A 24,062-nucleotide genomic window follows, 5' to 3' on the forward strand; every position below is an offset into this window, starting at 1 on the left:
TAGGATATACTTCGAGAATCTACTATAAAGACCTATACGCGTTATAATAAGCGTTAGTTCGATATAAAATACGTAATATAAGGGCCCTAGGCCGGAGTCTATTATTAATATTATACTAAAAATAAGAATAAGGACTAGAAGCTAGTTCTATTAGACTATACCTACTTTTATAATTTAAATAATAATATATATCCTAATAACATTCCGTCCTACCTTTTTATTCTAATATAGGTAGAAGAGATATTAATTTTCTTTATTTATACTATTATCGAAGTCCGCTAGGTTTATAGCTAATAGTATTTCTACCGCGGCTATATAGCGTACTTCTTAATAAATATTCTTAAGATTTACAATCGGTTACTACTACTCCCTACCGAGCTAGATCTTATTATACTTCGACTTATAGATATTATAGACCGTCTATAGCTCCGCCGCTAGTTTAATCGTAACTTTATAGTCCGCTACGTAACGGTTATATAATAACTCTAGTTCCTTACTACCTACTACCCTAGTTACCGTTATCTTACTATTAACCCGGCCCGCCTATCTTAGCTACCGCTTTATAATAACGTCTCCGATCTTATACTATCCTAAATCTAGCCTATTAAGCCTAAGGATCTATTAGCGTCGTCCTAGCTAGACCCTTCTATCTAGGATAATTTAGGACCCGAGTACGTAGCCGTTCCTAATCTCGAGAATAAACTAGACGAGAAGGCCGTATTTTATAATATTATCTTTATAGCCCGCCCGCCGCTTAAAGAATCCTCTACTTAGCCCGAAGGCGTACTATCCTAGCGTCGCTATCTTACGCTATTCTTTATTAAGGCTACTCCGCTATTCGAGTTTAGTAGTAGCTAGCCTATACTCTCCCTCGCCTTCCCGACTCTTTTCCCGTATAATAAGGCCGAGTTTTAGGCTTCCTACCTATATATAATTAAGTTTAAAAAGTAATACTAGTACCTAATATACTATAAATTAGGCCGTTTTATATAGTATCCTCGGTTCCGCTTTATAATTTTTAATATATTTATATAACGCTCCGCTATATCCTAGGCCGACTTCTTCGTTAAGGGCTATAGTAATTATAAAATCTTAGTAGATAATCTTTATATAGCTTTTAAAAGTAATACCCCTAAGGCCTAGAAACTACTTTAGGATATCGCGTATTATTCTACCTACCTCCGAGGTACCTAGCCCTACTAGAATACCCGCTACTATAATCTACTCGCTTATATCTAGAACCTCGGTACTACCTATCTCTTTATTACCCTCTCGGCCGCCGATTTCTATTAAGATAATCTTATACGCTATCTCCCTTAATATAGGGACTAGCTAGTAGCTAATAGCGTTATATAGCGCTATATTATACGGACTAACCTCTAAGAGAATCCTTATATCGTCGCCTAGTAATTTAATATACGCTTTAGGGCCTTCTAAGAGAAGGTCTTAAAGCGGATATTTTATATTAGCGACTACTAGAACCGATATAAGTAATAGGGCTAAGGCTCGGTCTATAATTATATATTATTCTAGATTTATAACTACCTAGATCCTAAGCTCCTAGATACCCCCGAGCTCCGCTTCTACTTTACCTAGTATTAGGGTATATATATCTCTATAGTAAACCTAACTCCTAGCTATATAATATACGCTATCTATAAATAAACCCGGTCGGACCTATAGCTCTAGCCTAAGGATTAATATAATACTATCGAATATCTAAGGCGTATAGTTAACTAGGTTTAGCGCTATTAGTATAGCGCCTAGTATTACCTATATAAGAATAATACTATAAGCTAGACTAATTACTATATAGGCTTCTTCTATTAGATTCGTACGGAACCGGTCTTAGCGAAGCCGCTTAGCGCTACCTACTACTATCTATAACCGGAGCGTAATAACGCGTACCTTAACCTATATAATCCGATTATTAGTATAGTATAGCTAGCTAATATAGATATCGCTCTATATACCGGTACCGAGGCTTTATTAAATTACCTCTTTAAGTATATTAGTAAGTCCGAGCGCCTAATATAAAGCTATCTCGACCTAATATAGGATATTCTATCTTATATTAATAATTATAATCCGCTTCTCTCGGCCGTATATAAGATAATAAACGCTCTACTCTCCTAGTATAATTAGTCCGCCTAGGAAGTTTTATAGATTCTACTCTATATCCCGCTATATTATAGTAGCCGGACTATAGTCGCTATCTAGTATCGCGCTTAGGATAACTAAGCGATATTATACTATACCTAATCTAACGAGGAGATCTAGCTATATAAATTACTATTTATAAAGTACCGCTAACGTCCCTCCGAATATAGGTATACTACGTACTTAGAATTCTTTTAATATTTTAACTATAAGACTAAGAAGCCCCGCGGTAGTACTATACTAGACTATATCCTATTATACTAGCCCTAGTACCGACCCGGTATACTAGACTATATCTAGATTAAGGTTACGCTCTACTACCTATTCTAGTATAAAGGTAAGCTTCTCGAGCTTAATAGTATTAGGTTTAGCTCTTAGCTTAACGCGTATTAGTACTACCGGGTCTTTTATAGCTACCCTAACGATCGGTACGGCCGCGAGGTTAATAATACCCTAAAGGACCTATATAAAGATTCCGCTAACAAGGATAATAAGGACGAGCCGCCCTACTCCTAGTAAGACTTAGCGCGGCGTAGCCTAAATCGGGATCTAATTATATATCTTTAGGACCCTAATAACCTTAGAGAGCGTAATCTTAACTATAAGTATAACTAGATACCCTATATATACCGTAATATAGATCTTTATATTCCCTTAGACTACTAGAAGGAGTTTATCTCTATAGACCCTACCCCCTTTAAAACCTAGTCTAACGCCTCGCCTAGTATCCTCTAGCTAAAGTAGCGGTAAGTATTCGATATAATTATCGAGTATTTCCGCGAGTCCTTTTTAATAAGACTAGACTCCCTACTACTAAATATCGATAGTAAGATAAGGACTAGAAAGTCCTACCTAATTATACTCTTATCCGCTATACTTACTTAGATAACTAGAGAGGCTAGCGTCTATACCCCTATCCTACGTATAGCCCTAATAAAGATTACCGTATTTAATATTATAGGCTATACTTTATATTTATTATTCCGCCTCCTATTTAAACTTATAGGTAAGTATATATCCCTACCTATCGACTCTTTTAAGGCTATATAGAAGGTCTTCTATAATATCTATTATCTTATTATCGATAAGAAGTCTATAGTCGAGCTTAATATACTATTCTAGATCGAGTAGCGGTACTAGGAGATTTTCCCCTACTCCTAAGACCGCTACTTTAGTAGTCTTAATATCCTACTTATAAGGGACTTTTTCTAGCTCCCCTTAGTCCTCTAGAAGCCTATATTCTCTAACTTACCTATATCTAAACCTTATAATATATAGATTAAGGCCTTCTATATAGCCTTTAATTAGACTATTAAGCTTAATACTATTATACGCTAGTAGGGTACCGATAATATTAGCGTTTAGTTCCGTAATATATTAGACCGGCTCTATAAGAAGCGTCTTACTCGGGCGGACTTTAAGCTCCTTATATCCCGAGTCTATATTAATAATCCCTATTAAACTATCGTTTTTATTAATACCCTATATATCCTACCTACTCGGAGTTAGATATAGTAGTTTAATTATAGCCGTCTCTAGGACCTTAATTAGCCTATACTTACGCTTTCTACTACTTATACTAGTACTAGTACCTATACTATTTTTACCGAGGAGGTAGGTAACCTCTATTATATAATCTAGTTCTTTATTAGTAGCTATATTATACTCCTCGATAATATCTAGACTAAACGTAGCCTTATAAATAGAGCTTTTAGTACCGTTAAAGATATAGTATAGCCCCCTAGTACTATAAACCCCCGATACGAAACCCCTATAGCCCTCCTTATATAGTTCGATTACTTTATAAGCCGTAAAATTAGGCCTAATCGCTCCCCTACTATCCCTATTTTTACCGCTATACGTAAGTTCCTTATAGAGAACTAATAGTATATAAAGACCTAGTTTCCTCTAGTTTTATTATACGCTATAATAATATATAAGGTATAAGATATTAGTATAGACCGGGTAGTACTTAATATTACTAAGCGGCCTTATTCCTTAGGCCTCTACTATATTATAGTCTCTTAGGTCTATACTCTTATAAGAATTCTCTTTAAGAAGGCTATTAATTTCGATCGCCTCTAATCCGCTCGGCCTACGCTAATTATACTTATATATCTAGATAACTAGCGACGCTATATACTATAATATATACCGCTACTAGGCTCGATTTCGTCCCTTATAGCTACCCTAGTCCTTTATCTATCCCTATATTTTATACCGGGCCGATTTATACTATCCTATCTCCTAATCCGGTCTCCTATTATCTTCTTACCCGCCTTATCCCTTTCTCTCTATAGGACTATTACCCGCCTACCGTTATCGCTAAGGCTACCGCTAAAGTAGCTTCTAGAAGACTAGATCGCCTCCTTCCCTCTTTAGTTAGTATAGCCCCTAGCTCTATCCTCTTTATCGTCTCTATAATAAGCGAGCTTATATTAATATAATATTTAATTCTTCTCTATAAGGACCTTTCTAAGTCTTATAAAAGCTATTTTAACTACTAATACTATCTTTTAATTTATCTATTTACTTTACTACTTTTACCGCGTTTTTATAGCTCTAATTTAGGCCTATAGAGTTATAATCTCTATCCTTATCTTTTACTACCCTTTTAATATTTATCCTCTTCCTTCCTAGTATTTCCTCTAGGTAATCCCCTTCCTATTATCTTTAATTATATTATTATATACCTATTAAAAGCGCCGTCGACGTTTATACTCTAATTCTCCTCCGATAGTTATTTAATTCTTATTAAGCTCTTAACTCCCGCGTTCTCTTACCTCAGTCCGGCTATTAACTTATCTAGGTATATATTCCGCTAGTTCCTATATCTTTATACTATTAATACTTTCTTAGCCCTTAGCTATTCTAATCTTATTATAACGCCCTTACCGAGCCCGGCCTTATATAGTCTCGATACTAATAGTAATCTAATATCTAATCCTAACTCTTTAGACTAGGAGAGGAAGTACTAAGCGTTAATCTATACCAACTTATTATATCTAGATTAGCGATATTAAGTATCTAACTAGCCTTATTATTATTATATAAAGCTAAAAAGACTATTAATCTATTCGGCCCTAGATTAGCGGTTTAGCGTTATAATTAACCCCTCTAATTAATACGCCTCTTATATATAGAGTAATAGACTATACTAATTATATATTATCGCTATCCTCTTAGAATCTTAAATATTATTTAGTAGTATATATATAAACTATACTTTCGATAGTAGTAGTAATTCCTACTCCTTCCGTACCGATATACCGGATAGCGTCGCCTAGTACTTTATTACTTAGGCCCTAGGCGCTAAGATTATTATTCCTCTCTAGTAAGGATAATAGATTAGTTATACTCTTACCTTTCGCTATATAACGCTTTAATAATTAGTAATATCTCTCCTACCTTACTAGAATATATAATCCGAGCCTTATAAAATATATTTATTATCTAAACCTACTATTCTTTTATCGCCCGGTAGTACGCTATACTCCGATACGGCCCGGCCTAAGCCTAGACTATACCTACTATATTCTTTATCCCTATATAGGTCCTTAGTTATCCGGAGCCTATATATTAAGCCTATTCGAAATCTATAGTACGCTAGAGAGTAGATAGATTAGGTATATCGCCGGGTTAGCTAGGATCGGGCGGTCCTTAACGCCTATATTACTAAGCTTAAATACGCCGCCTAAAAGCCGGACCTAGTAGACGATAAAGCTAAGAAGGACCTTTCTATATAGATAATATAAGTTATAGGCCGTTATCTAAATATATATAGAATCTAGTTTACTCTAGACTATCTAGTAGTTCTATAGTAGTTAACTCGATTTATACTATAATTAGTACCTAGACTATAATAATATATTCGGATATATCTAATTCTCCCTACGGCCCTATACCTAGCGTATACGTTAGAAATAGAATCTTTAAGGGCTATTAGAGTATTAATATCTATATCTATCTACCTATAAACTTAGTATATTATTATAGGATGCTTTTAAGGATATATATATATATATATATATATATATTATTAATAGACTTTATTATAGATTTATTATATAGTATTATACTAGCAATCCTTAGGAGGATCCTTAGGAGTACCCTCTAGAGGATCCTTACGGGTACCCTTTAGAGGATCCTTACGGGTACCCTCTAGAGGATCCTTAGGAGTACCCTCTTAAGTAGTATATATAGATTATACTCTACGGTCTAATATCTATATAATATCTATATTAAAAGTAGGATCTATATATATATTATAGATTTAAAGCTACTATAAAGACTTTTAGGTCTATCTAATTAGGTCGGTATACTCTACTATAATCCTCCCCTAGAATTATAATATACGCTCTTATACTTCTTTACTTAAAGTATATAGTTAATTATAATCGCTAGCTAATAGGCCCTTTAGTATCCTATACCTAAACCTATACGTTAGGGTAGAGGTTATAAAGACCTATAGTACCTAGTCTAGGACCCTACCTATAAATAAATAACTAGTATAGTTACCTTAGAATATATAGTATATATATATACTATCGAAAAGTATAGAATTATCTATATTAACTATAATCTTATAGGTCTCGAAAACCGTAGGCCCTATAATATATTATTTATAGCGATCTATACTTATAGCCTAGATACCGAAGCGTTATCCGTATAGGGCGATATAGCCGGCTAGGTCTATCGGTATTTATATCTTATAGGCCCCTCTATCGTCCGTATACTAGTTAATATTTAGGTATTATAAATCCTTAATACTCCCTAGATATATTAATATATTAGATAAAAGTTAGGTCGTATCTATTTATTCTTAGACCTAATATTCTTATAAGTTATCTACTATATATATTAGTATATAGTCTATAATTAGTATCTAGTATATATCCTTACTAATCGGAACTAATAACTTATCTAGTAGCCTAATATTTAGATTCTTATTAAATAGTAGCTCGTCTTAGTTCGTATCTATTACTATTAATATTATCCTATTATATATATAAGATATAAGTATACCTTTATCGTCGGTCTCTTCCTTAGTATCTTCTTTATTATTATCTCGTACCGCCCTAAGAATAATATTAAACCGACTCTTTAGCTAGTCCTCTATCGTATTAATAGAGGGTAATACTTATAGGGCCCGGTAAGATAAACTAGGATTAATAATAACGTAAATTAATTAATTTAAGGAACTATAGGGTCGAATAGAGTTAGTATATTACTAGTAGTAGCTATATAGTACCTATATTCTACTTATAGCTTATATATTAGCCCTATACTTAGTAGTCTAACTTAACGGGTTAACTATTTAATAGGTATAGATAGTAAGAGAGTCGATAGTAGGAAAAAGTAAGTAAATATATAAAGATTTTACTACCTACTTACCTTACTCTCTTATTAGATACTATCTTATTAGCCCTTCTATCCTTATCTATATATATAATAATAGCCTAGCTAACTACCTCGATCTTATTTTCTTATTACTTTTTATTACTCCTTTTTATACTATATCTATCTAGTACTTATATATAGTAATCTTTATTATAGCTAATAGTATTAAACTAGTTATATCCCTTATATTATTATTACGCGGTAAGTATTATAAGCTATAGCCTAAGTATACGCCTATATACTATACTAATATTTTCTTTAGCCGTATAGCGGTTCTTAGACCGATAGGGTAATCCTATAGTTAACCTCGCCGGCTCTCTTAGGGAACTTATCTACGCCTTATCTATTAACTAGTTTAGTCCCTATATCGACTAGATCTATAACGAGTATAACCTTAAGATTTACTAGATCCCCGGCTATACTAATAGCGTTATAGCCCTCTTCGGTTAGCGATTTAGCTATATCGCGCCTTATAATTAGGCCTACTATAATTACTCCCTCCGCTAATACGCTTTCTAGTCCTATTATATTACTATTAATAAAGATAATAACGCCCTTTTTAAAGGGATATATATAAACTATATATTCTATAGCTAGGCTACCGCCTACTTATTTAGTATATTCTACTATTCTCTCTTATATTTCTAGCCCTAGACTCTAACTATATAGTTCCTTATAGTCTATAACCTACCTTCCTTTACCTATACCCTCTTTAGCGAGGCTAAACTTACTAAACTATATATTAAGGATAGTAATACTTATATACGCGCTATTACTACCTTCTAGTATAGCTTCTAGGTAATCTATATTATTAGAATACGGCCCGGATTATAGTAATCTTAATAACGCCTATAGCTATCTCTTTAATTAAACCCTCTATAAACTATATTATACTTTATATACCTATAGCTACCCGACTTAATCTTTACCTCTACTTACTATAGCTATATTATAGTCGCCTAAGTTGCCCTTTAGTATAACGTCTTAGTTTATTATAGAGCTCGGTCCGGCCCGGACTATTAAATTCGTTAGATACTATCTATAATTATAGAATATATTATTCCCTATATACTAAAGCTATATATATAGTATTTTATCTTAAAGGCGTAGCCTATATACGTACCCTAAAATACCGGCTTTTTTTTTTATTTATAGCTATCTTATAAGACTTAAAAGGCGCTAGGCCGGCCCGATACTAGTTATATTCCTAATCTTTAAGCGCTATTATCCCGATTCGCTAGCTATAAAGGGCCTCGGCTCTATAACGGTATACTAGAATTAGTATCTTAAAGATACTATTACTATTATATTTCTAGTCTATATTTAGGCTATCCTAATAAACTATATTATAGTATTTCTTCTCTATTAGGCTTTAGATTAGCTTCCGACTATTAGGGTTTCCGTTAATATTAAGATATATCTCTCTAGCTATATTACTAGTTAGTAAAGTCCCCTAATCCTTCTTCTAATCTAGCTTACTATTTATTTATAATAGCTTTATCTTTAGTAAGCTACTCGGTCTCTTAAGGTTTTAGGCTATATAGGCGATATAATTATTAGCCGGTAAGTCGTATATTATTAATAGATCTATAAAGATATTATTAGTTAAGGATATATCTATAGAACTCTCTCCGGTATCCTCTAGTAGTATAGTAAAGATATTTATAGCTAAATAACTACTATAGTAGCGTCGAGTAGATATATATACTAATAGTATCTACTAAAAGCTTATTATCCTTCCTATATATAGTCTTTATTTTCCCCTTATTCCTTACTTACTCCTCTCTTTAATCTCTTCTTCCTACTTCTTATTCTAGGAAGACTCTTTATTATATACTTTACTATTATCTATTACTATCTTTAATAATATTATCGCTTAAGGCTAAAGTTAAGACTAGAAAGTAGCCGGAGACCTCTAAATACCTATATTATAAGTCCCCGGTCCCCTCGTCCGATAACGGGGTTACTTTTATTAAGAGTAAGCTCCTTATAGCCTAAGGTAGGTTAATTATATACCCTACCCTCGCGTCTATACTAGTATAAACTAATATTAGTAATACCTAGCCTATTATATTACCGTTTTAGCCTAGTCTATATAGTCCGGATAAGTATTAAAGTAGTAGAAGAACCTAAGCCTAGCTAACCTACCGCCCCTTATATTACTAATCCTAACTTATATACTACTTACCGATAACGCTTTTACTTTATAGATACGATACTATAAGTATTATCGCGAGACCCTAGCCGTATTCGCCTATATAGACTATAAGCGGTAGTAATTAAGCGCTTATATATAGTAGTTTTATAAGAAGTTAGCCTAAGGTCTAGCTAAGTAGTCTTCTAATATCGAGGTTAAGATATAGGATAGTATTAAATAACCCGGAGCGGAGATATAAAAATAAGTAGGCGAGCTATATATATTTCCTATCTATATACCTTATCTAATCTTTATTATTTAAAATAATTAATTTATATATATATTCTATTAGTCTAGTATTATAATATCTAGTATACTAGTAGTCTATCTTATACCCTTATTATATTATATCCGGCCCGGAGAGCCTAATATTAATTAATCTAGCCCCCTATATCGGCTTTAATCGTCTAAATCTCTTTATTCGTTATCGTCCTTATCGTCTATATCCTTATCGTTAGTCTTTATTCCTTCTATAAGTAACTCGATAGCGTCCTATAGTTTAATTATATATTATTACTATTACTCGGTACCGGTTATTATAGCTTTTAATTAGATTAACGTATTATTAATTATCGATTTAATTAAGTTACTTAAGGTAGTAAGATTATTAATCGACTACTCTATCCCGTTAGTACTTTATATAATATCCTATAATATCTTACGCCGCCCTATCCTAGTCGGCTTCGACTTAGCGACTCGGGGTTTACTCGCCTTCTTCCCGGTCTTATCTAGTATATCCTATATAGGCTCCTTTTCTTTAACTTTATTACTTTTTCTAGTCTTTCTAGTCCTACCCCCGCCCTTACCGGTCCTCGCGGTATCTTTAGTAGTCTTCCTACCTTTTATTAGCCGCCTTATAGTAGTAATAATACTACCGCCCTTATTATCGTCGCTATTATTATTATCGTTACCTTCCCTATTCTTACTAGGGGCTTTAAGGCCCTCGGCTATCTTTCTTATATAGCGTTAGCTTATTATCCTTTTCTAGTACTAGCTATATTACTTATTAAGTCCGTACCGAGTACCCTAATTATTTTAATAATAATTAGTATAAGCGCTTTTTAGCTTACCCTCGATAACTATATATATAGAAAACAGACTATTCTTCTTCTAATAATAACTATATATCTTTTCCGCGTTATCTCTAATAATATAGTCTATTAATACTTCTATATTCGCTATAGACTTTCGGGCTTTTATAAAGAGGTCTACTACTAGTATTTTCCGCGTATAAGATTCCTATTTAGTAACTAGTTATCGGAGTATCTATATCGTCGCCCTATCTATAAGATCTTTATTATCTAGACTAATCTATTTATATTTTATAACTAGCTTCGCCTATTATACTAGCTTCGTATCCTTATTTTTATTATTAGCGATAATCGGAGGGATCGCTATACTATTAATTATCGTACCTCCGTCCTTATCCCTATCTCCGGCTTCGTCTCCTCCTATTATAGGCCTAGATATAAGTCTAGCTCTTATTATAAGTCTAGCTACTCCTCTTCCTATAGGTCTAGCTCCTCCTATAAATCTAGCTCCTCCTCCTATTCTTATTTATAGTCCGTTAGTAGTTAAACTCGTTATTATATATTACCTAAGGGACTATTTATTAGCTAGACCGATAGCCCTAAAGGCTACCGGTACTTCCGGGTTATTTATTTTATAATCGGATAATATAGATTCCTTACTAGAGGGCGATCCTAATTTATCCTTAACGAGGGTATTCCCTAATCTTAGTCCTCTTATTATATACTTAGTATATATAGAGAAATCTAACTATAGGAGACGTAACTCCTTTTATATCTTCCCCGGCTAGATTTACTAAGTTATATAGCTCTCTACGCGAGTAGTCTCTATTCTTTAACTAATTCCGGGCGTATACTCCGCCCTTTAATTATTAAAGAAACTTATTAAGGACTATAAGTATCTTATTATATTTTACTTCCTATTATAAAAGCCCTTTTATTAAGACTTCTACGTATATATAGATCTAATTTAGGATATATAGCTAATCTTTACTAGCCGTCTAATTATAAAACCTAGGAAACCCTATATAGGCTCTACGCCTAACCCTCTAAAAGAGATATACTAATTAATAGTCGACTAGGGCTAATTATAATTAATAATAGCTACTAAGGATAAAGGATAGTTTATCCGGGCCCTATTTCCCCTTTTTATATCCTTTAATTATAAATAAACTCTAATTCTATCTATCCTAGCCTAGATCTAATACGCTATAATCGGCGCCCTTCTTATATAGCCCTAATACTACTTACCTAGCCCTATCCGACGTCTATATAGTTTATAGTCCCTAGTATCTATTATTTCGAAAACCGGCCCGCTAATTATAGTCCGGCTATACCCCTATAGTCCTAATACCGCTATCGGCTGTCTTCTATAAAATCCGGTATACAAAAACTACGCTATAGGCCCCGAAAAAGAGCCGGCTATAGGCTAGAAAGGCAGCCTATAGGCCATCTTAGCTCGGATCCGCCCCGGATTTGCTTCTACTAAGCTTAGCAAAATATCACCTATATGCGTTTCCACCCCTAGTGGGCGCTTATGGGTAGCTGGTATAAAGGGAATCTATCTAGTCTAGTTATCTTAATACTAATTAATATAATTATAAAGGTAGTACTTAATAGATTAATTCTATCTTTCCGTCTATCTATCTATCTATAGATAATATATAATAGATAATCTTCTCTATATTATAAGATAAAAGTAGAAACTAGCCTAAAAAGTACTAATAAATAGATTTCCTCTATTATTAACGAGGTTCTCTAGTATTTCTAGCTATAAAACGACTTTTATATATAATATAACTATAAGGTCTTCTACTATTATATCCTTAGTATATAGTATATAGACTATAAATTTTATAAATAGATCTACTACTACTAGTATTATATTATAGACTTTATACTCTTACTTCGAAGATAGTAAACCTATTATAAAGTCTATACTTATCTATTATAATAATCTCTAAGATATTAGTAATAGTTCTAATAGTCTATATAGTTTATATCTATATACTATATTCTTTTAATAAATATTATATTTATCTATATATAAAGTTATTTCCTTCTTTATATATTACTAGAAATATTTATTATAAATCCTTTTAATAGTTCGCCTCTTCCTATAATATCCTATCTAAGGATTACTATAATAAGTATATATAATTTTATATATTATAACTAGGTCTTTTAGTATATAAATCTTCCTACTATATCTAAGTAGGCTATCTTCGATAGTTACTATTTATAGCGTACTACTAAGACGTCTATTACTCCCTACTTTATTTATTTTATTACGCTTATTCTTTATAAAATAGTTCTAGCTCTAATACTATTTTATAAGGTTTACGATAGACTTTATAGAAGTATCTTTTAGCGCTATTTCTCTTATAAAGCTAACTATTACTTCCGCGTAGGTAATATACCGTTCCGGATTATTATAATTATTAATAATCTAGTACTTATCTACTTATAGTTTTTATACTTTATAGGGTTCTTTAAGGGTCTATTTTTACTCCTTTAGAATAATTATAATCTTCTTATATACCTATTAGTTCTTTTTTATAGGTCTTTAGGCCTATTTTTTAGACTCTAATATAGTTTTCGTATCTATTATATCCTTAGTCTAAGGGTCTTTTATAGCTTTTACGTATATTATAATATTTAATTAGATCTTCTCGGCTTCTTTTATTTTACTTATAAAAAGTACTTTCTATAGGCTTTACCTAATCCTTAAAAATAACTTATCTTCTATAGGATCTACTAACTCTATCTCCTTTACTTTCTAAGTATAGTCGGACTTCTAATTTAGCCTATCGGCTAGGTTCTTTAAACCTACTTTATACTATATTATAAAGTCGAACGATATAAATTATATTATCTATCGCGCCTATCTCCTACTAAGATTCTAAGATATAAGTATTATAAAATCTTTTAGGTTCTTATAATCTAATAATATAAGGATATCTATAGTATCTTTTAAGTAGTATCTCTATATTTTAAATACCTCTATAATAGCGAGTAGCTTACTATTATAGGTTTTATAATATATCTTTAGCCTACTAAGCTTCCTTAAATAGAATATAAGGGGGTACTATTAACTATCTTCTTTAAGTTATAAGATAATTACTACTAATATAAAGCCTAATATATCTATCTTTATTAGTAGTCTTTTATCTAGTTAGAAGTAGGTTAAAAGAGATATCTTTATAAAGTAACTTTTTAGAATAGCGAATACTCTCCTCGCCTCCTCTATAAAGACGAAGTCCTATATCTTCTTATTCGTACCCTTCTTATAGGTATCTAGTTCCTTTACTAATATATTAAGAGGTCTATAGATCTTTAAAAAGAATACTATAAATCTTCTATAAAAGTTTATATATCTTAAAAATATCTAGATATTATAGATACTCTTAGGCTCTAGCTAATCTATAATAATTACTATCTTCTTTTAATCTATCTATATACTTTTTAATATAATAATAAAGCTAAAGAATTCTACTTTTATAATATAAAATATATATTTTAATCTTTTTATATAAAGCTTATATTTATAGAGTCTTATAAGAATCTTTCGAATATACTCTATATAATCTTCTACGCTAGATAAGAATACTAGAATATCGTTTAAATAAATAATTATAAAGATATCTATAAAGTCTATAAAGACTTTATTAATATATTATTAGAAGGTTACTAGCGTATTAGAAAGTCTAAATAGTATAACCCTATATTCGAAAAGCCTATATCTTATATAGAATACTATCTTTTATTTATCTCCTATCTTTATATATAAGCGGTAGTATATATCTAAGAGATTAAACTAATTATAGATCTTAGCTCCTATAAGATAATCTAGCGACTTTTCTACTAATAATAATAGATACCGATTCTTAATAGTAATCTTATTTAGTCCTCTATAATCGATATATAACCTTAATCCTCCGTCCTTCTTAGGTATAAAGAGTATTAGCGCTCCTATAAGACTTTACGAAGATTAGATCTACCCCCTATCTATAGCTTTTTTAATATATTTCTTTAATATCTAAAGCTATTCTTTAGATAGTAGATATATAGATTTCTATAGAGGTTATATATCTCTTTTAAGATTAATTATATAATCTGTTTTTAAATATAATATTAAAATCCCTACTTCTATAGGGTCGAATATATTTATAAAGTCTATATATTCCTTTAATAAGACTTCTTCCTATATTACTCTTAGTCTTATAAACCCTATTAAGCCTACCTATAAGTATACTAAGATATATTTTATATTTTATAATAGGTCCTATATATAGTCCTCTATTATAATTCTTTTAAAATTATCTTTATTTTATATACTATAATACTATTATAAAGCTTCTTTCTAATCTATCTATAGGTTTTTATAGATTAATTAGTCGAATCCTAGGATTAAGTCGTATTTTTATATATCTACTATTTCTATTATAAGGTTATAACTTCTTTTTATACCTATACTATTAATTAGGCTAAATTTTATTTCTTATATTCTATAAGACCTAATCTCCTATCTATCGATAGCTTTAATTATTCGTAGTAGGAGTTATAAGTCTTCTAAGTTCTATTTTACCTATTTTTAATTAATAAAAGACTATTTTATATTATAATCTATAAAGATATATATAGGGATTTTCTCTATCCTAATATAAATTATAGCCTTATTTATAAAGGCTTTTAGAGATTACGGATTTAAAGTAGTAACTCCTAATATAGTTATTACTTAGAGTATTAGATTTTTTATTTTTTTATATTATCTTTTCTACTATTTTTTATATTATCGCTTAGTTTTTTATAGAGGAAGTAGTATTTACTTTTTTTATAGCTATACTTCTAGTAATATTTATATATAGATAAAGACTTCTTATTCTTTTTATACTTCTTTTCCGGTCTTTTATATATAAGTTATAAGGTTTCCTTTATATCCTACGTCTTTATAAAAAGTTATTTACCTTTTTTATCTTATTTCTCTAAGATAGATTAATTTAGTTTTAAAATCTTCTTCTATAAATTTAGATCTAATTCGATAATTTATAGGCGATCTAAAAGATCGGTATATAAATAGTTTAGATCTATCTCGATCTATTTATAATCTTCTATTTTAATATTATTAATTATATCTATATTTAGACGTATTTTATATATATTCTTTAGTAATAATATATATAGGTTTTTTACTATTTAGTCGATATATAACGAGTATATTATAACTAATTAGTCTAGCCTCTACTAGTAATATATTTATTATTCTTCTACTTCTTAATAGATAATCTAAGGATTATCTACTATATATTATAAGAACTAGATAAACTCTATATAGGTTTTTAGTATCTTAGATTTAGTAATATAGGATTCCTATACTATTATTATATTACTATTAAGGACCTCGACCCTCCTATCTATCTTTATAATATTATTTTTAAAGTAGTATAGATATTAGCCGAAGTAATTATTTAGGCGCGTTAACTATATCTTATATTCTTAGAGTATTTTTCTAGAGTATTTTATAATACTCGTTAGATATAAAGGATATCTCGTACTTAATATATAGTATATTAAAAAGACTCTAAAGCTTATTTTATTATCTTCTTCCCTATTATTATTAAGATCTATATTTACTAATAATATTATTCTTATTAGAGGAATACTTAGCTTAGCCTTTATATTTAATTCCGCTATACGTTTCTCTATCTACGCTTATATCTCTAGATACTCTTTAAGTTCTTTAAGCTATTATACGCGGGCCTTTACTACCTTTAAACCCTTAGTTTATTTATTATCTTTAATAGTTATAATAGAGATTAGTTCTTCCGCGATAGATTCGGTCGGGTTTATAGATCCTACTTATACCCTTTCGTATTTACCTTCGGGAAGGCCGAGGTCTATTTCGAAGTTATCTTCTATAGTTACCTCCGGCGTCTCCTTACTTTACTCTATGGTTACGCGGGTTCGGCGTATAGGCACTATATTTTACTAGTAGCGGTCCGATTAAAAATAAGATAGTTTAGAATATAAAGACCTACTATAAAGGGTCTTATAAAGGGTATGATCAGAGTACTAAGGGTATATATAATACGAATTACTACTACGAAGCAATTGCAACTAGTACTACGTATATATTCAAACTAAACTATAAACCTTTGTCTATAGTTCCAAATCCACTAGTTATACAATATGCGCAGCCTAAGCGAGATCATGTGTATTGGACCCATATATCTCGCAGGCCATTGATATGTCTGCGCAGGTCCCGAAGACCTCCGAAGGTCCACCTTGAAGGTGCCATCTCGGGTCCAGGCGGGTTCTGCACCTTACTTTGTATGGTGCAGGACGTGACAATAACACGGCATTGATACTTCTTAAATAGCAGCGGTGACGCAGCTCGTCACTGGGCCCAGGCCACTTCGAATGCTTGCCTAAATGCCCAAGGCCAACTGTCTGCAGGCATATGTAGGTTTCCATAGGTCACCCCCAAAGCCTCATGGGCGTTGCTAACTTGATATAAGGCTGCTTATGATCTACGCGGCGAAATTCCCCCGAAGAAAGAAAAAGAACATACACCAAGTGAAGATATATGCTCCACTATTTCCTTGGATCTATATTAGCGCACCTCCTTATATACACCTACAATATGCCTGGGTATGTTGTAGGTAGTTAATGCATCCTTTCCTAGTTTTTTATATCACTATCAGTCTGATCAACTTGTTCGAGGCTTCTAGTCGATTACATGGACCTATGCGAGCTGTCTAGCCTACATGGCACAATGAACTGCAGTATCTCCCCAATGCTGTTCTCTCTACGTGATTTATTAGGGTCACTTCCAGCATAATGCACCCAGTAACTAGATGATGGTACCCCCAAGCCTACCTGTGTGATAGTGCTAAGCATAGAACGCTTGTATAAAGCCCCATTAAAATGCGAAAGACTAGTTGCGGAAACACTTGCCGATCCACTCTGCACCGGATAGAGCTTGTGAGGGGTCATATTCCTGTAAACTCAAGGTGTTAGGCCTCTTTGTGCTTCTGGACACGGGATTTGATAGTTTAATGTGATTTGCTCCTACGCTCGGTTAAAAGTCCACTCTTTTCAACTTTACCTTTCGGCAATGCTCGTATATAGCATAGACATTACCAAGCTGCATAAGCGCTGTCATACGCAAATGTGAGAACGAGCGGTGAAGAAACAAATTTGAAGCTGTGGTGGAACATCCATTTATGCTATGGCTGGATACACACAAAGATAGCGGTAAATGAGACATCCACGGCTTAGCTATACGACCAATCCCTCCTCTTTGCTTCTTCTGAACAGATACGTAAATGTCACACAAAAGAAGCAAATCCTCACCGATTTCTTTCCCCACTTCCTCCTTTTCACAGCTCTCAAAGGTTGCCTAAAAGTCCAGTAAGTATCTATTCCTAGAAAGACTGCCAACTTCCCCACTGACCATCCAGTCATGCCTCAATGGATCGGATCCCTAACTAGTCAGAATGGCAATTCTCTGGCTGGTGTATTCATGATTAACGGCGAGCCATGGATATTCGAAAAGCATGCTCGAGGCCAACCAGCGGCTCCATTTCAACGAGCCCCTGCAGTCGTGAATATCCCTTGGAAGGAGCTCGACAGTATCCGCCAGTCACTTCAAGGCTGTGAGCCTTTCACCGCGACTATTATGGGTTCTACTATGGAGATTGTTTGGTCTAATGGTGTGAAGATCACTGCCAATGTGCCCCATTGTGACACCTATGGTTACTTTTCGGGAGAGGGTGGCTGGCGGACGCAGTGAAGTTGGGTGCTTATAGGGTTAGGTTGATGAACTACTCGGGCATTTTCCACTCTGATATTGCGGTTTCGGCACTATTTATATGGGAAATATCCCCTCTCCTTGGATTCCGTTGACTGAGCAATTCTATTTCTACTCGACCACTCTGCATTCTTATATATTTAATATGCTGATAATTTACCCCCAAGTTTCGTATAGCCTTTCCCCTTGTTCCTAAAAGGTCATCCGGCAGTGTCCGGCCGGATTCGACTTCCACCCCCACAGATATCTTAAATTGTACTTTAGACTGTTCAGGTCCATGGAATGTTGACAGGGGAAGCTTACTTCGACGTCATCTGTTCCCGAAGCATCCGCAGCTATTGTCTAAGAGCGAATTGCAGTGTCTTCTAAACTGTTCAATCAGCCAAGTGTACAGAGAACGCCCTCTCTGAGAAGAATAAGTTGCCATTGAAATTACACCAAAGAACCTTAACATTACCATGTGGCAATTTCACCACTCGGAATTCATCCCCGTTCAGAGCTACCCATATTTTAGCCCTGAAGATGGTGTCTTCGCCATTGTGCGATTTTGTTACATCAAAAACAAGGACCCCAGACTTTGGATTGCCTTGGCCGGTGATCATTTATATACTGATATTGGATGAACACTATATGTACTCTACACAAGGTCCGTACCTATCCGGCTTTTGCGCATTACAACTAACTCAATGCTTTGATGACTAGCGAGAAGAAGGATTACCCTATCTTGAATTGAATCCAACTTACAGCAGAGATGATGTGGAAGAGTGTCATTCTATTGAGCGTATTGAGCTCACTGTCTTTCACGGTTGCTTCCCCAAGGAAACACAATCAAGATCTGAAAACAACCCTTGAACCGCCACTGCCCTCTGCAGATTTATCCGCTTCAGCGCCGCCACTTGAGACGTACAATAGCTCCAGGCTGTATACACCTTTTACTGGAACTCCGACAACCACAGGCGCACTAACAGCTTCTTCAATCGGAACGGGAATATCGCGCGGAGGCGTTGCACCCGGAGCGACAACCTATCCCGGTGATGGAAATCTCCATCATTCCGAGCCTGCTCCATATGTTCCAGCAGGTGGAGTCGGGACCAATGGAAGCATACCTGTCTACAATACAAAGAGCGATTTCGACTACGAGTCTTTAGTATGCATCCGCACTAGATTTCCAAAGCACTGCCGTGGCCTAGAAGCTAATCTACAATCCACAGGCGCTTGCTCTATACCAAGAATGGATTGAGCTCGATCTATTCCAAGACGGGCTCCGTCGTTTCAACGATTCAGCCTTCCGAGCCGCAGGATTGACCGCTTCAGACCGCGAGTTGATCGCATTAATGGCGCAACAAGAGATAGGCCATGCCACCATGCTCAGCAACATCCTCGGAGACCGTGCCCCACAGCAATGCAATTATATCTACCCGTACACGAATGTTAAGGAGTTTATCGACTTCTCTCAGAAACTCACTCGCTGGGGCGAAGCTGGCGTGTATGGGTTTTTGGCTCATCTTGACTCGCGCGAGGCAGCCACTCTTTTGACCCAGTCCATCGCCACGGAAGCAAGACAGCAATTGATCTTCCGTCAGTTTGAGGGTCTCTTCCCGATGGTTGAGTGGTTTGAAGTTGGCATACCACAGTCCTGGGCTTGGACGTTGCTGGCACCTTTCATCAGCTCTTGTCCTGAAAATCAGACTCGCTTGATTTGGCAAAATTTCCCCACGTTGATGGTGGTTAATCAGCCTGATCCATGGACTTCGGGGACTGCTCGCAACTCTTCCTCTGGTAATAACAGAACAAATGGGTATAATTCCTCCGGGTATGATTCCACTGGGTATGATCCTACTGCGTACGTTTTTAATGGGCTCAATTCCACTGGGCTCAACTCCACTGGGCTCAACTCCACTGGGTCCAATTCTACTGGGTTCAATTCTACTGGGTTCAATTCTACTGGGTTCAATTCTACTGGGTTCAATTCTACTAGGTACAATTTTACCACAAGTGCCGATCAAATTTCAAGGCTCAACACGACTTCTCGGTTCAATCAGAGTGCGGGATTCATCTTCAATGAGACCACCGGAATCAACAACACCGTCGGATCAGGCGTCAGCATCCCCAAGTCACCCAAAGGCTCCGGACTATTCAACTCGTCTACTTCAGCTAATAGCTGCGGTGCTTCTGTTAGCAAGATTCGCCCAATACCTCTCACGGCCGCGGGTCGTATGGTACTGTTGCAGTGGGATCTTCCTGGGAAGAAAGTCGGCCCCAACAACAGCTACATCACCACAACGGAGACAAAAGCTGGCAGTGCACAGTATGTACTTTGGGTGTCGCAACTGAACATTACCTACACCCCTTTGCATGTTATCAGCGGCACCAACGATACCAGCGCCAACACCACTGAAACCACAAATACCACCAATGCCACCAACAGTACCACCGATCCCATTCGAGGATATACTACCCAGCCCGACTTGGAAACGTACCAAGGTAACTCGGCTTTTAATGGTACCATTTTCATTGCTATCACCGACAGCGCTCCATATGTGAGCCCGTTCAATCTGAGCTTGATCAACCCGCATGTGGTTGCCGGTCCAGCCTTGTACCAGGCTGGTTGAATGGTCCGTGTATTTACTTGTTGTGTGGGTGTGTCAAAGGGTGCAGAGGATTAGGAGGAATCAATTTATAAAAGTTTGTTTTCCCAATATTATCCTAAGCTTGAGGAATAGAAATGTAGAGCCGGGAGCCAACTGGCGACCGCCTTAACCCCGGTGGATGGAGCTTATCGCCGAGCCTCAACCTCATTTCTCCACGTCAGTGTTTGTTAACTTTCTTTTTGCCCGCCACTCATCCCTCCACACCAATACATCCGACGGGATGGAGACTCCAAGGAATCGCAAACAGCGCCGTGCAGCTGGATCTTCCACTAAAAAAGTTGAACCCGAAATCGCCATGGCCCATCCCCAACGCGATGATCCAACCAAAAACAAACCAACCGTCGAGCGCACATTATATGACATCATCGCAGAGCGACAAAGCGGACTGCATCAAAAGAAGGGAGCAGTGCCAGCTTCGATTGAAGCACAGGGCATACCGTCGCAGTCAGAGGGAACGCGGTTCGTGACGGTCGACGCGTCTGGAGAATTGGTCGACACCGACGGCGACATCAGCAGCCATCTCTCAGATCCCTCGCAAAAGAATACCAAAATCAAGAACACTCAAAAGAGTACAAATGGCACAACTCTCAAGCAATCCGACTCTGAAGCCGAATCCGACAAACCCCTCCCGCCATTCCTCGACACAATCCTCCTTTCCCTGCCTCTCACAACCCTCCACCTCACCCTGGGATACCTCGCAGCCCACCAATACGCCGAAAGAATCGACCTACCAGAACTCTTTAAAGAATCCGTGACAACCGCGTTCCCTCTCCTTACTTTATTCGTCCACCTAGCACACGGTCATATCATCTCCTTCAAAAAGCGCAATTCAAAGGCAGAGCCTGCTCCTCTTTATTTGTTCCCATTGACAAGGGACAAATTGACATTTTCATTCCTACGAAGGCTGGTTTTCCCGCCTGCACTGAAGACTCTGGTCTTTCTTCCTCTTTCTGCGTTGTTAGGCGCTCATCTTATCGCTATTACGAATGGAGAGCCGTATTATGCGGTTATGAAGAAGGCGCCTGCTGTTGGGACTATTTGGATTTGGTGTATTCTGGAATTGTCAGTTGGTGCCGCTGTGCTTGGGGCGTTGGGACCTTTGGTTTGGGGGGTTTGGTGGATGGGGTATGGTATCATTTGAGACTGGGGATGGAGATATGGATACACTATACAGAATGGTTATCAAGATAAGAGTTGCATTGGGGAGGAATTTCGATCGCTTTGATGATGATTGGGAATGAAATCTCAGGATAGGTAGGTAGGTTTGTCAATCCATCCTAATTTGTATAATAACAAAACATATATATTTATCCAACATATCCAACACAGACACACCGAAACAACCATGAGGAAGACATCGATCGCAAAATAGCAACAGAATGATATCAAATTAGTAGTCAATTCACCAGCTCATCTGAAGAACAGTAAAATCCCCTACAGATCTTCCCACCAAATCCAACTATCCGAACGCCACCATGATCCCAATACGACCCTTGGACAAAATATCGTCAACACTATTTTCGGTATACGAAGACTCGGCTTAATTGTCATTATCCCTGCACAACCTCGTCGCGGTGACAGTCCTCTAGCCTTGGCGTTCCTATTCATCAAATTCTTCCTCACCGACTGTGACAGCCATGACATTCAGTGGGGCCTGTTCGTAAAGGCACATCCAGGCCAACGAGGAATCTAGATCCAGATAGATATGGACACGTATCCAAGCGGTTATGTCTAGGAAATGCAGGGTTATCCCCAGGAAAGACGGCAAGACGTCGATTTCCTGTTCATGTGCTCCACTCAGATCCTGATGAGAGGAATTGGGAGTTCAATACGGAGTAGATATATTACTGCTCCGTAAAACAACTAATCATCCCCGAAAACCCATTGAGGATCTTGCGTGGATATGAGCGTGATTTTGACGTGTTCTAGATGCATGGACGGGACGAATTCCATCAATTTTAATCTGTGCCTGGAATTTGGTTTTTCTCAGTACTTTGGGCACTTTAGGTACTTTGTTGAGAGCGTGGATTTGACATGTCGTAGATATTAGGGCCGAGCTTCTCCAGCGCACAGGGCAAGCTCAACAAATGCAAATGCAAATGCACCTACACCCGACGAAAAAAAAAAAAAAAGAAATATTGTAATTCCTCTACAGAGTACTCCGTAAACTGGCCTCGTGATTCGGAAGATATTTACATGCGTTAACTTGACACATTTACGCAATTCTATTCCCGAAGACATGTTCCTCTGAGTCACATGTATCAGTCTCCCAGAGGGACGGGAATCCTCAGAATCCTTGTCTTCACCCCATGCAAGGTGCGATATGATATTTCTCCTTATACCCAAAGAAGGGCAAGACATAACCCCCCGAGAAAAGCAAGGACAAATGACCCAAACATGGCAAAACCCGTAGACCTGGTAAAAAAAAAAAAAAAAAAAAAAACCCTGACGTGCAAGACCTGACGTGCCAAAATGCCATCGGGCCGATGTAACATCCCGAACTTTGTCAAGGCGGATTAAACCAAACAATAACTCGCGGCCCGCAGGAACACATCTCCGTCTACTCCGGAAATAGCAAGAGTCGGAAGGAAGCCACCAAACCACCGGAAATAGTAAGAGTCATGCCAGCTGGAACAGGACCCGCTGAACGGAGTACTCCGACACTCCGTACCTTGAATATTGAAAATAACTAGTACTTCCAACAAAAAAAAAAAAAGAAAGAAAGAAACTCTAACCAAGACAGTTAATGCAACCTAATCGGGCCATCAATAATTAACCTATTTAGCTCCGTCGATCCCCGCTCCAGTACCAAG

General features: G+C 35.7%; 3 protein-coding genes across 3 annotated transcripts; all 3 read left to right on the plus strand.

The window, feature by feature from the left end:
* Nucleotides 1-18,250: 18,250 nt before the first annotated feature.
* On the plus strand, nucleotides 18,251-18,580 carry N7516_006886 (uncharacterized protein; the record flags this gene model as incomplete). The annotated part of the gene is made up of 1 exon (XM_057219606.1): nucleotides 18,251-18,580. One exon carries the CDS (start codon nucleotides 18,251-18,253, stop codon nucleotides 18,578-18,580), a length of 330 nt encoding a protein of 109 aa, XP_057073697.1.
* A 769-nt stretch (nucleotides 18,581-19,349) lies between these two features.
* Nucleotides 19,350-21,210, plus strand: N7516_006887 (ferritin-like domain-containing protein; the record flags this gene model as incomplete). The annotated part of the gene is made up of 2 exons (XM_057219607.1): nucleotides 19,350-19,745; nucleotides 19,810-21,210. The coding sequence occupies 2 exons, from the start codon at nucleotides 19,350-19,352 to the stop codon at nucleotides 21,208-21,210; spliced, it is 1,797 nt and encodes a 598-aa protein (XP_057073698.1).
* A 259-nt stretch (nucleotides 21,211-21,469) lies between these two features.
* Nucleotides 21,470-22,390, plus strand: N7516_006888 (uncharacterized protein; the record flags this gene model as incomplete). The annotated part of the gene is made up of 1 exon (XM_057219608.1): nucleotides 21,470-22,390. The coding sequence occupies one exon, from the start codon at nucleotides 21,470-21,472 to the stop codon at nucleotides 22,388-22,390; it is 921 nt and encodes a 306-aa protein (XP_057073699.1).
* Between the last annotated feature and the right edge of the window lie 1,672 nt (nucleotides 22,391-24,062).

This window comes from Penicillium verrucosum, assembly GCF_028828655.1.
Source record: "Penicillium verrucosum strain IBT 35672 chromosome Unknown utg000002l_segment0_segment0, whole genome shotgun sequence".
In the NCBI taxonomy this organism is placed as follows: domain Eukaryota; kingdom Fungi; phylum Ascomycota; class Eurotiomycetes; order Eurotiales; family Aspergillaceae; genus Penicillium; species Penicillium verrucosum.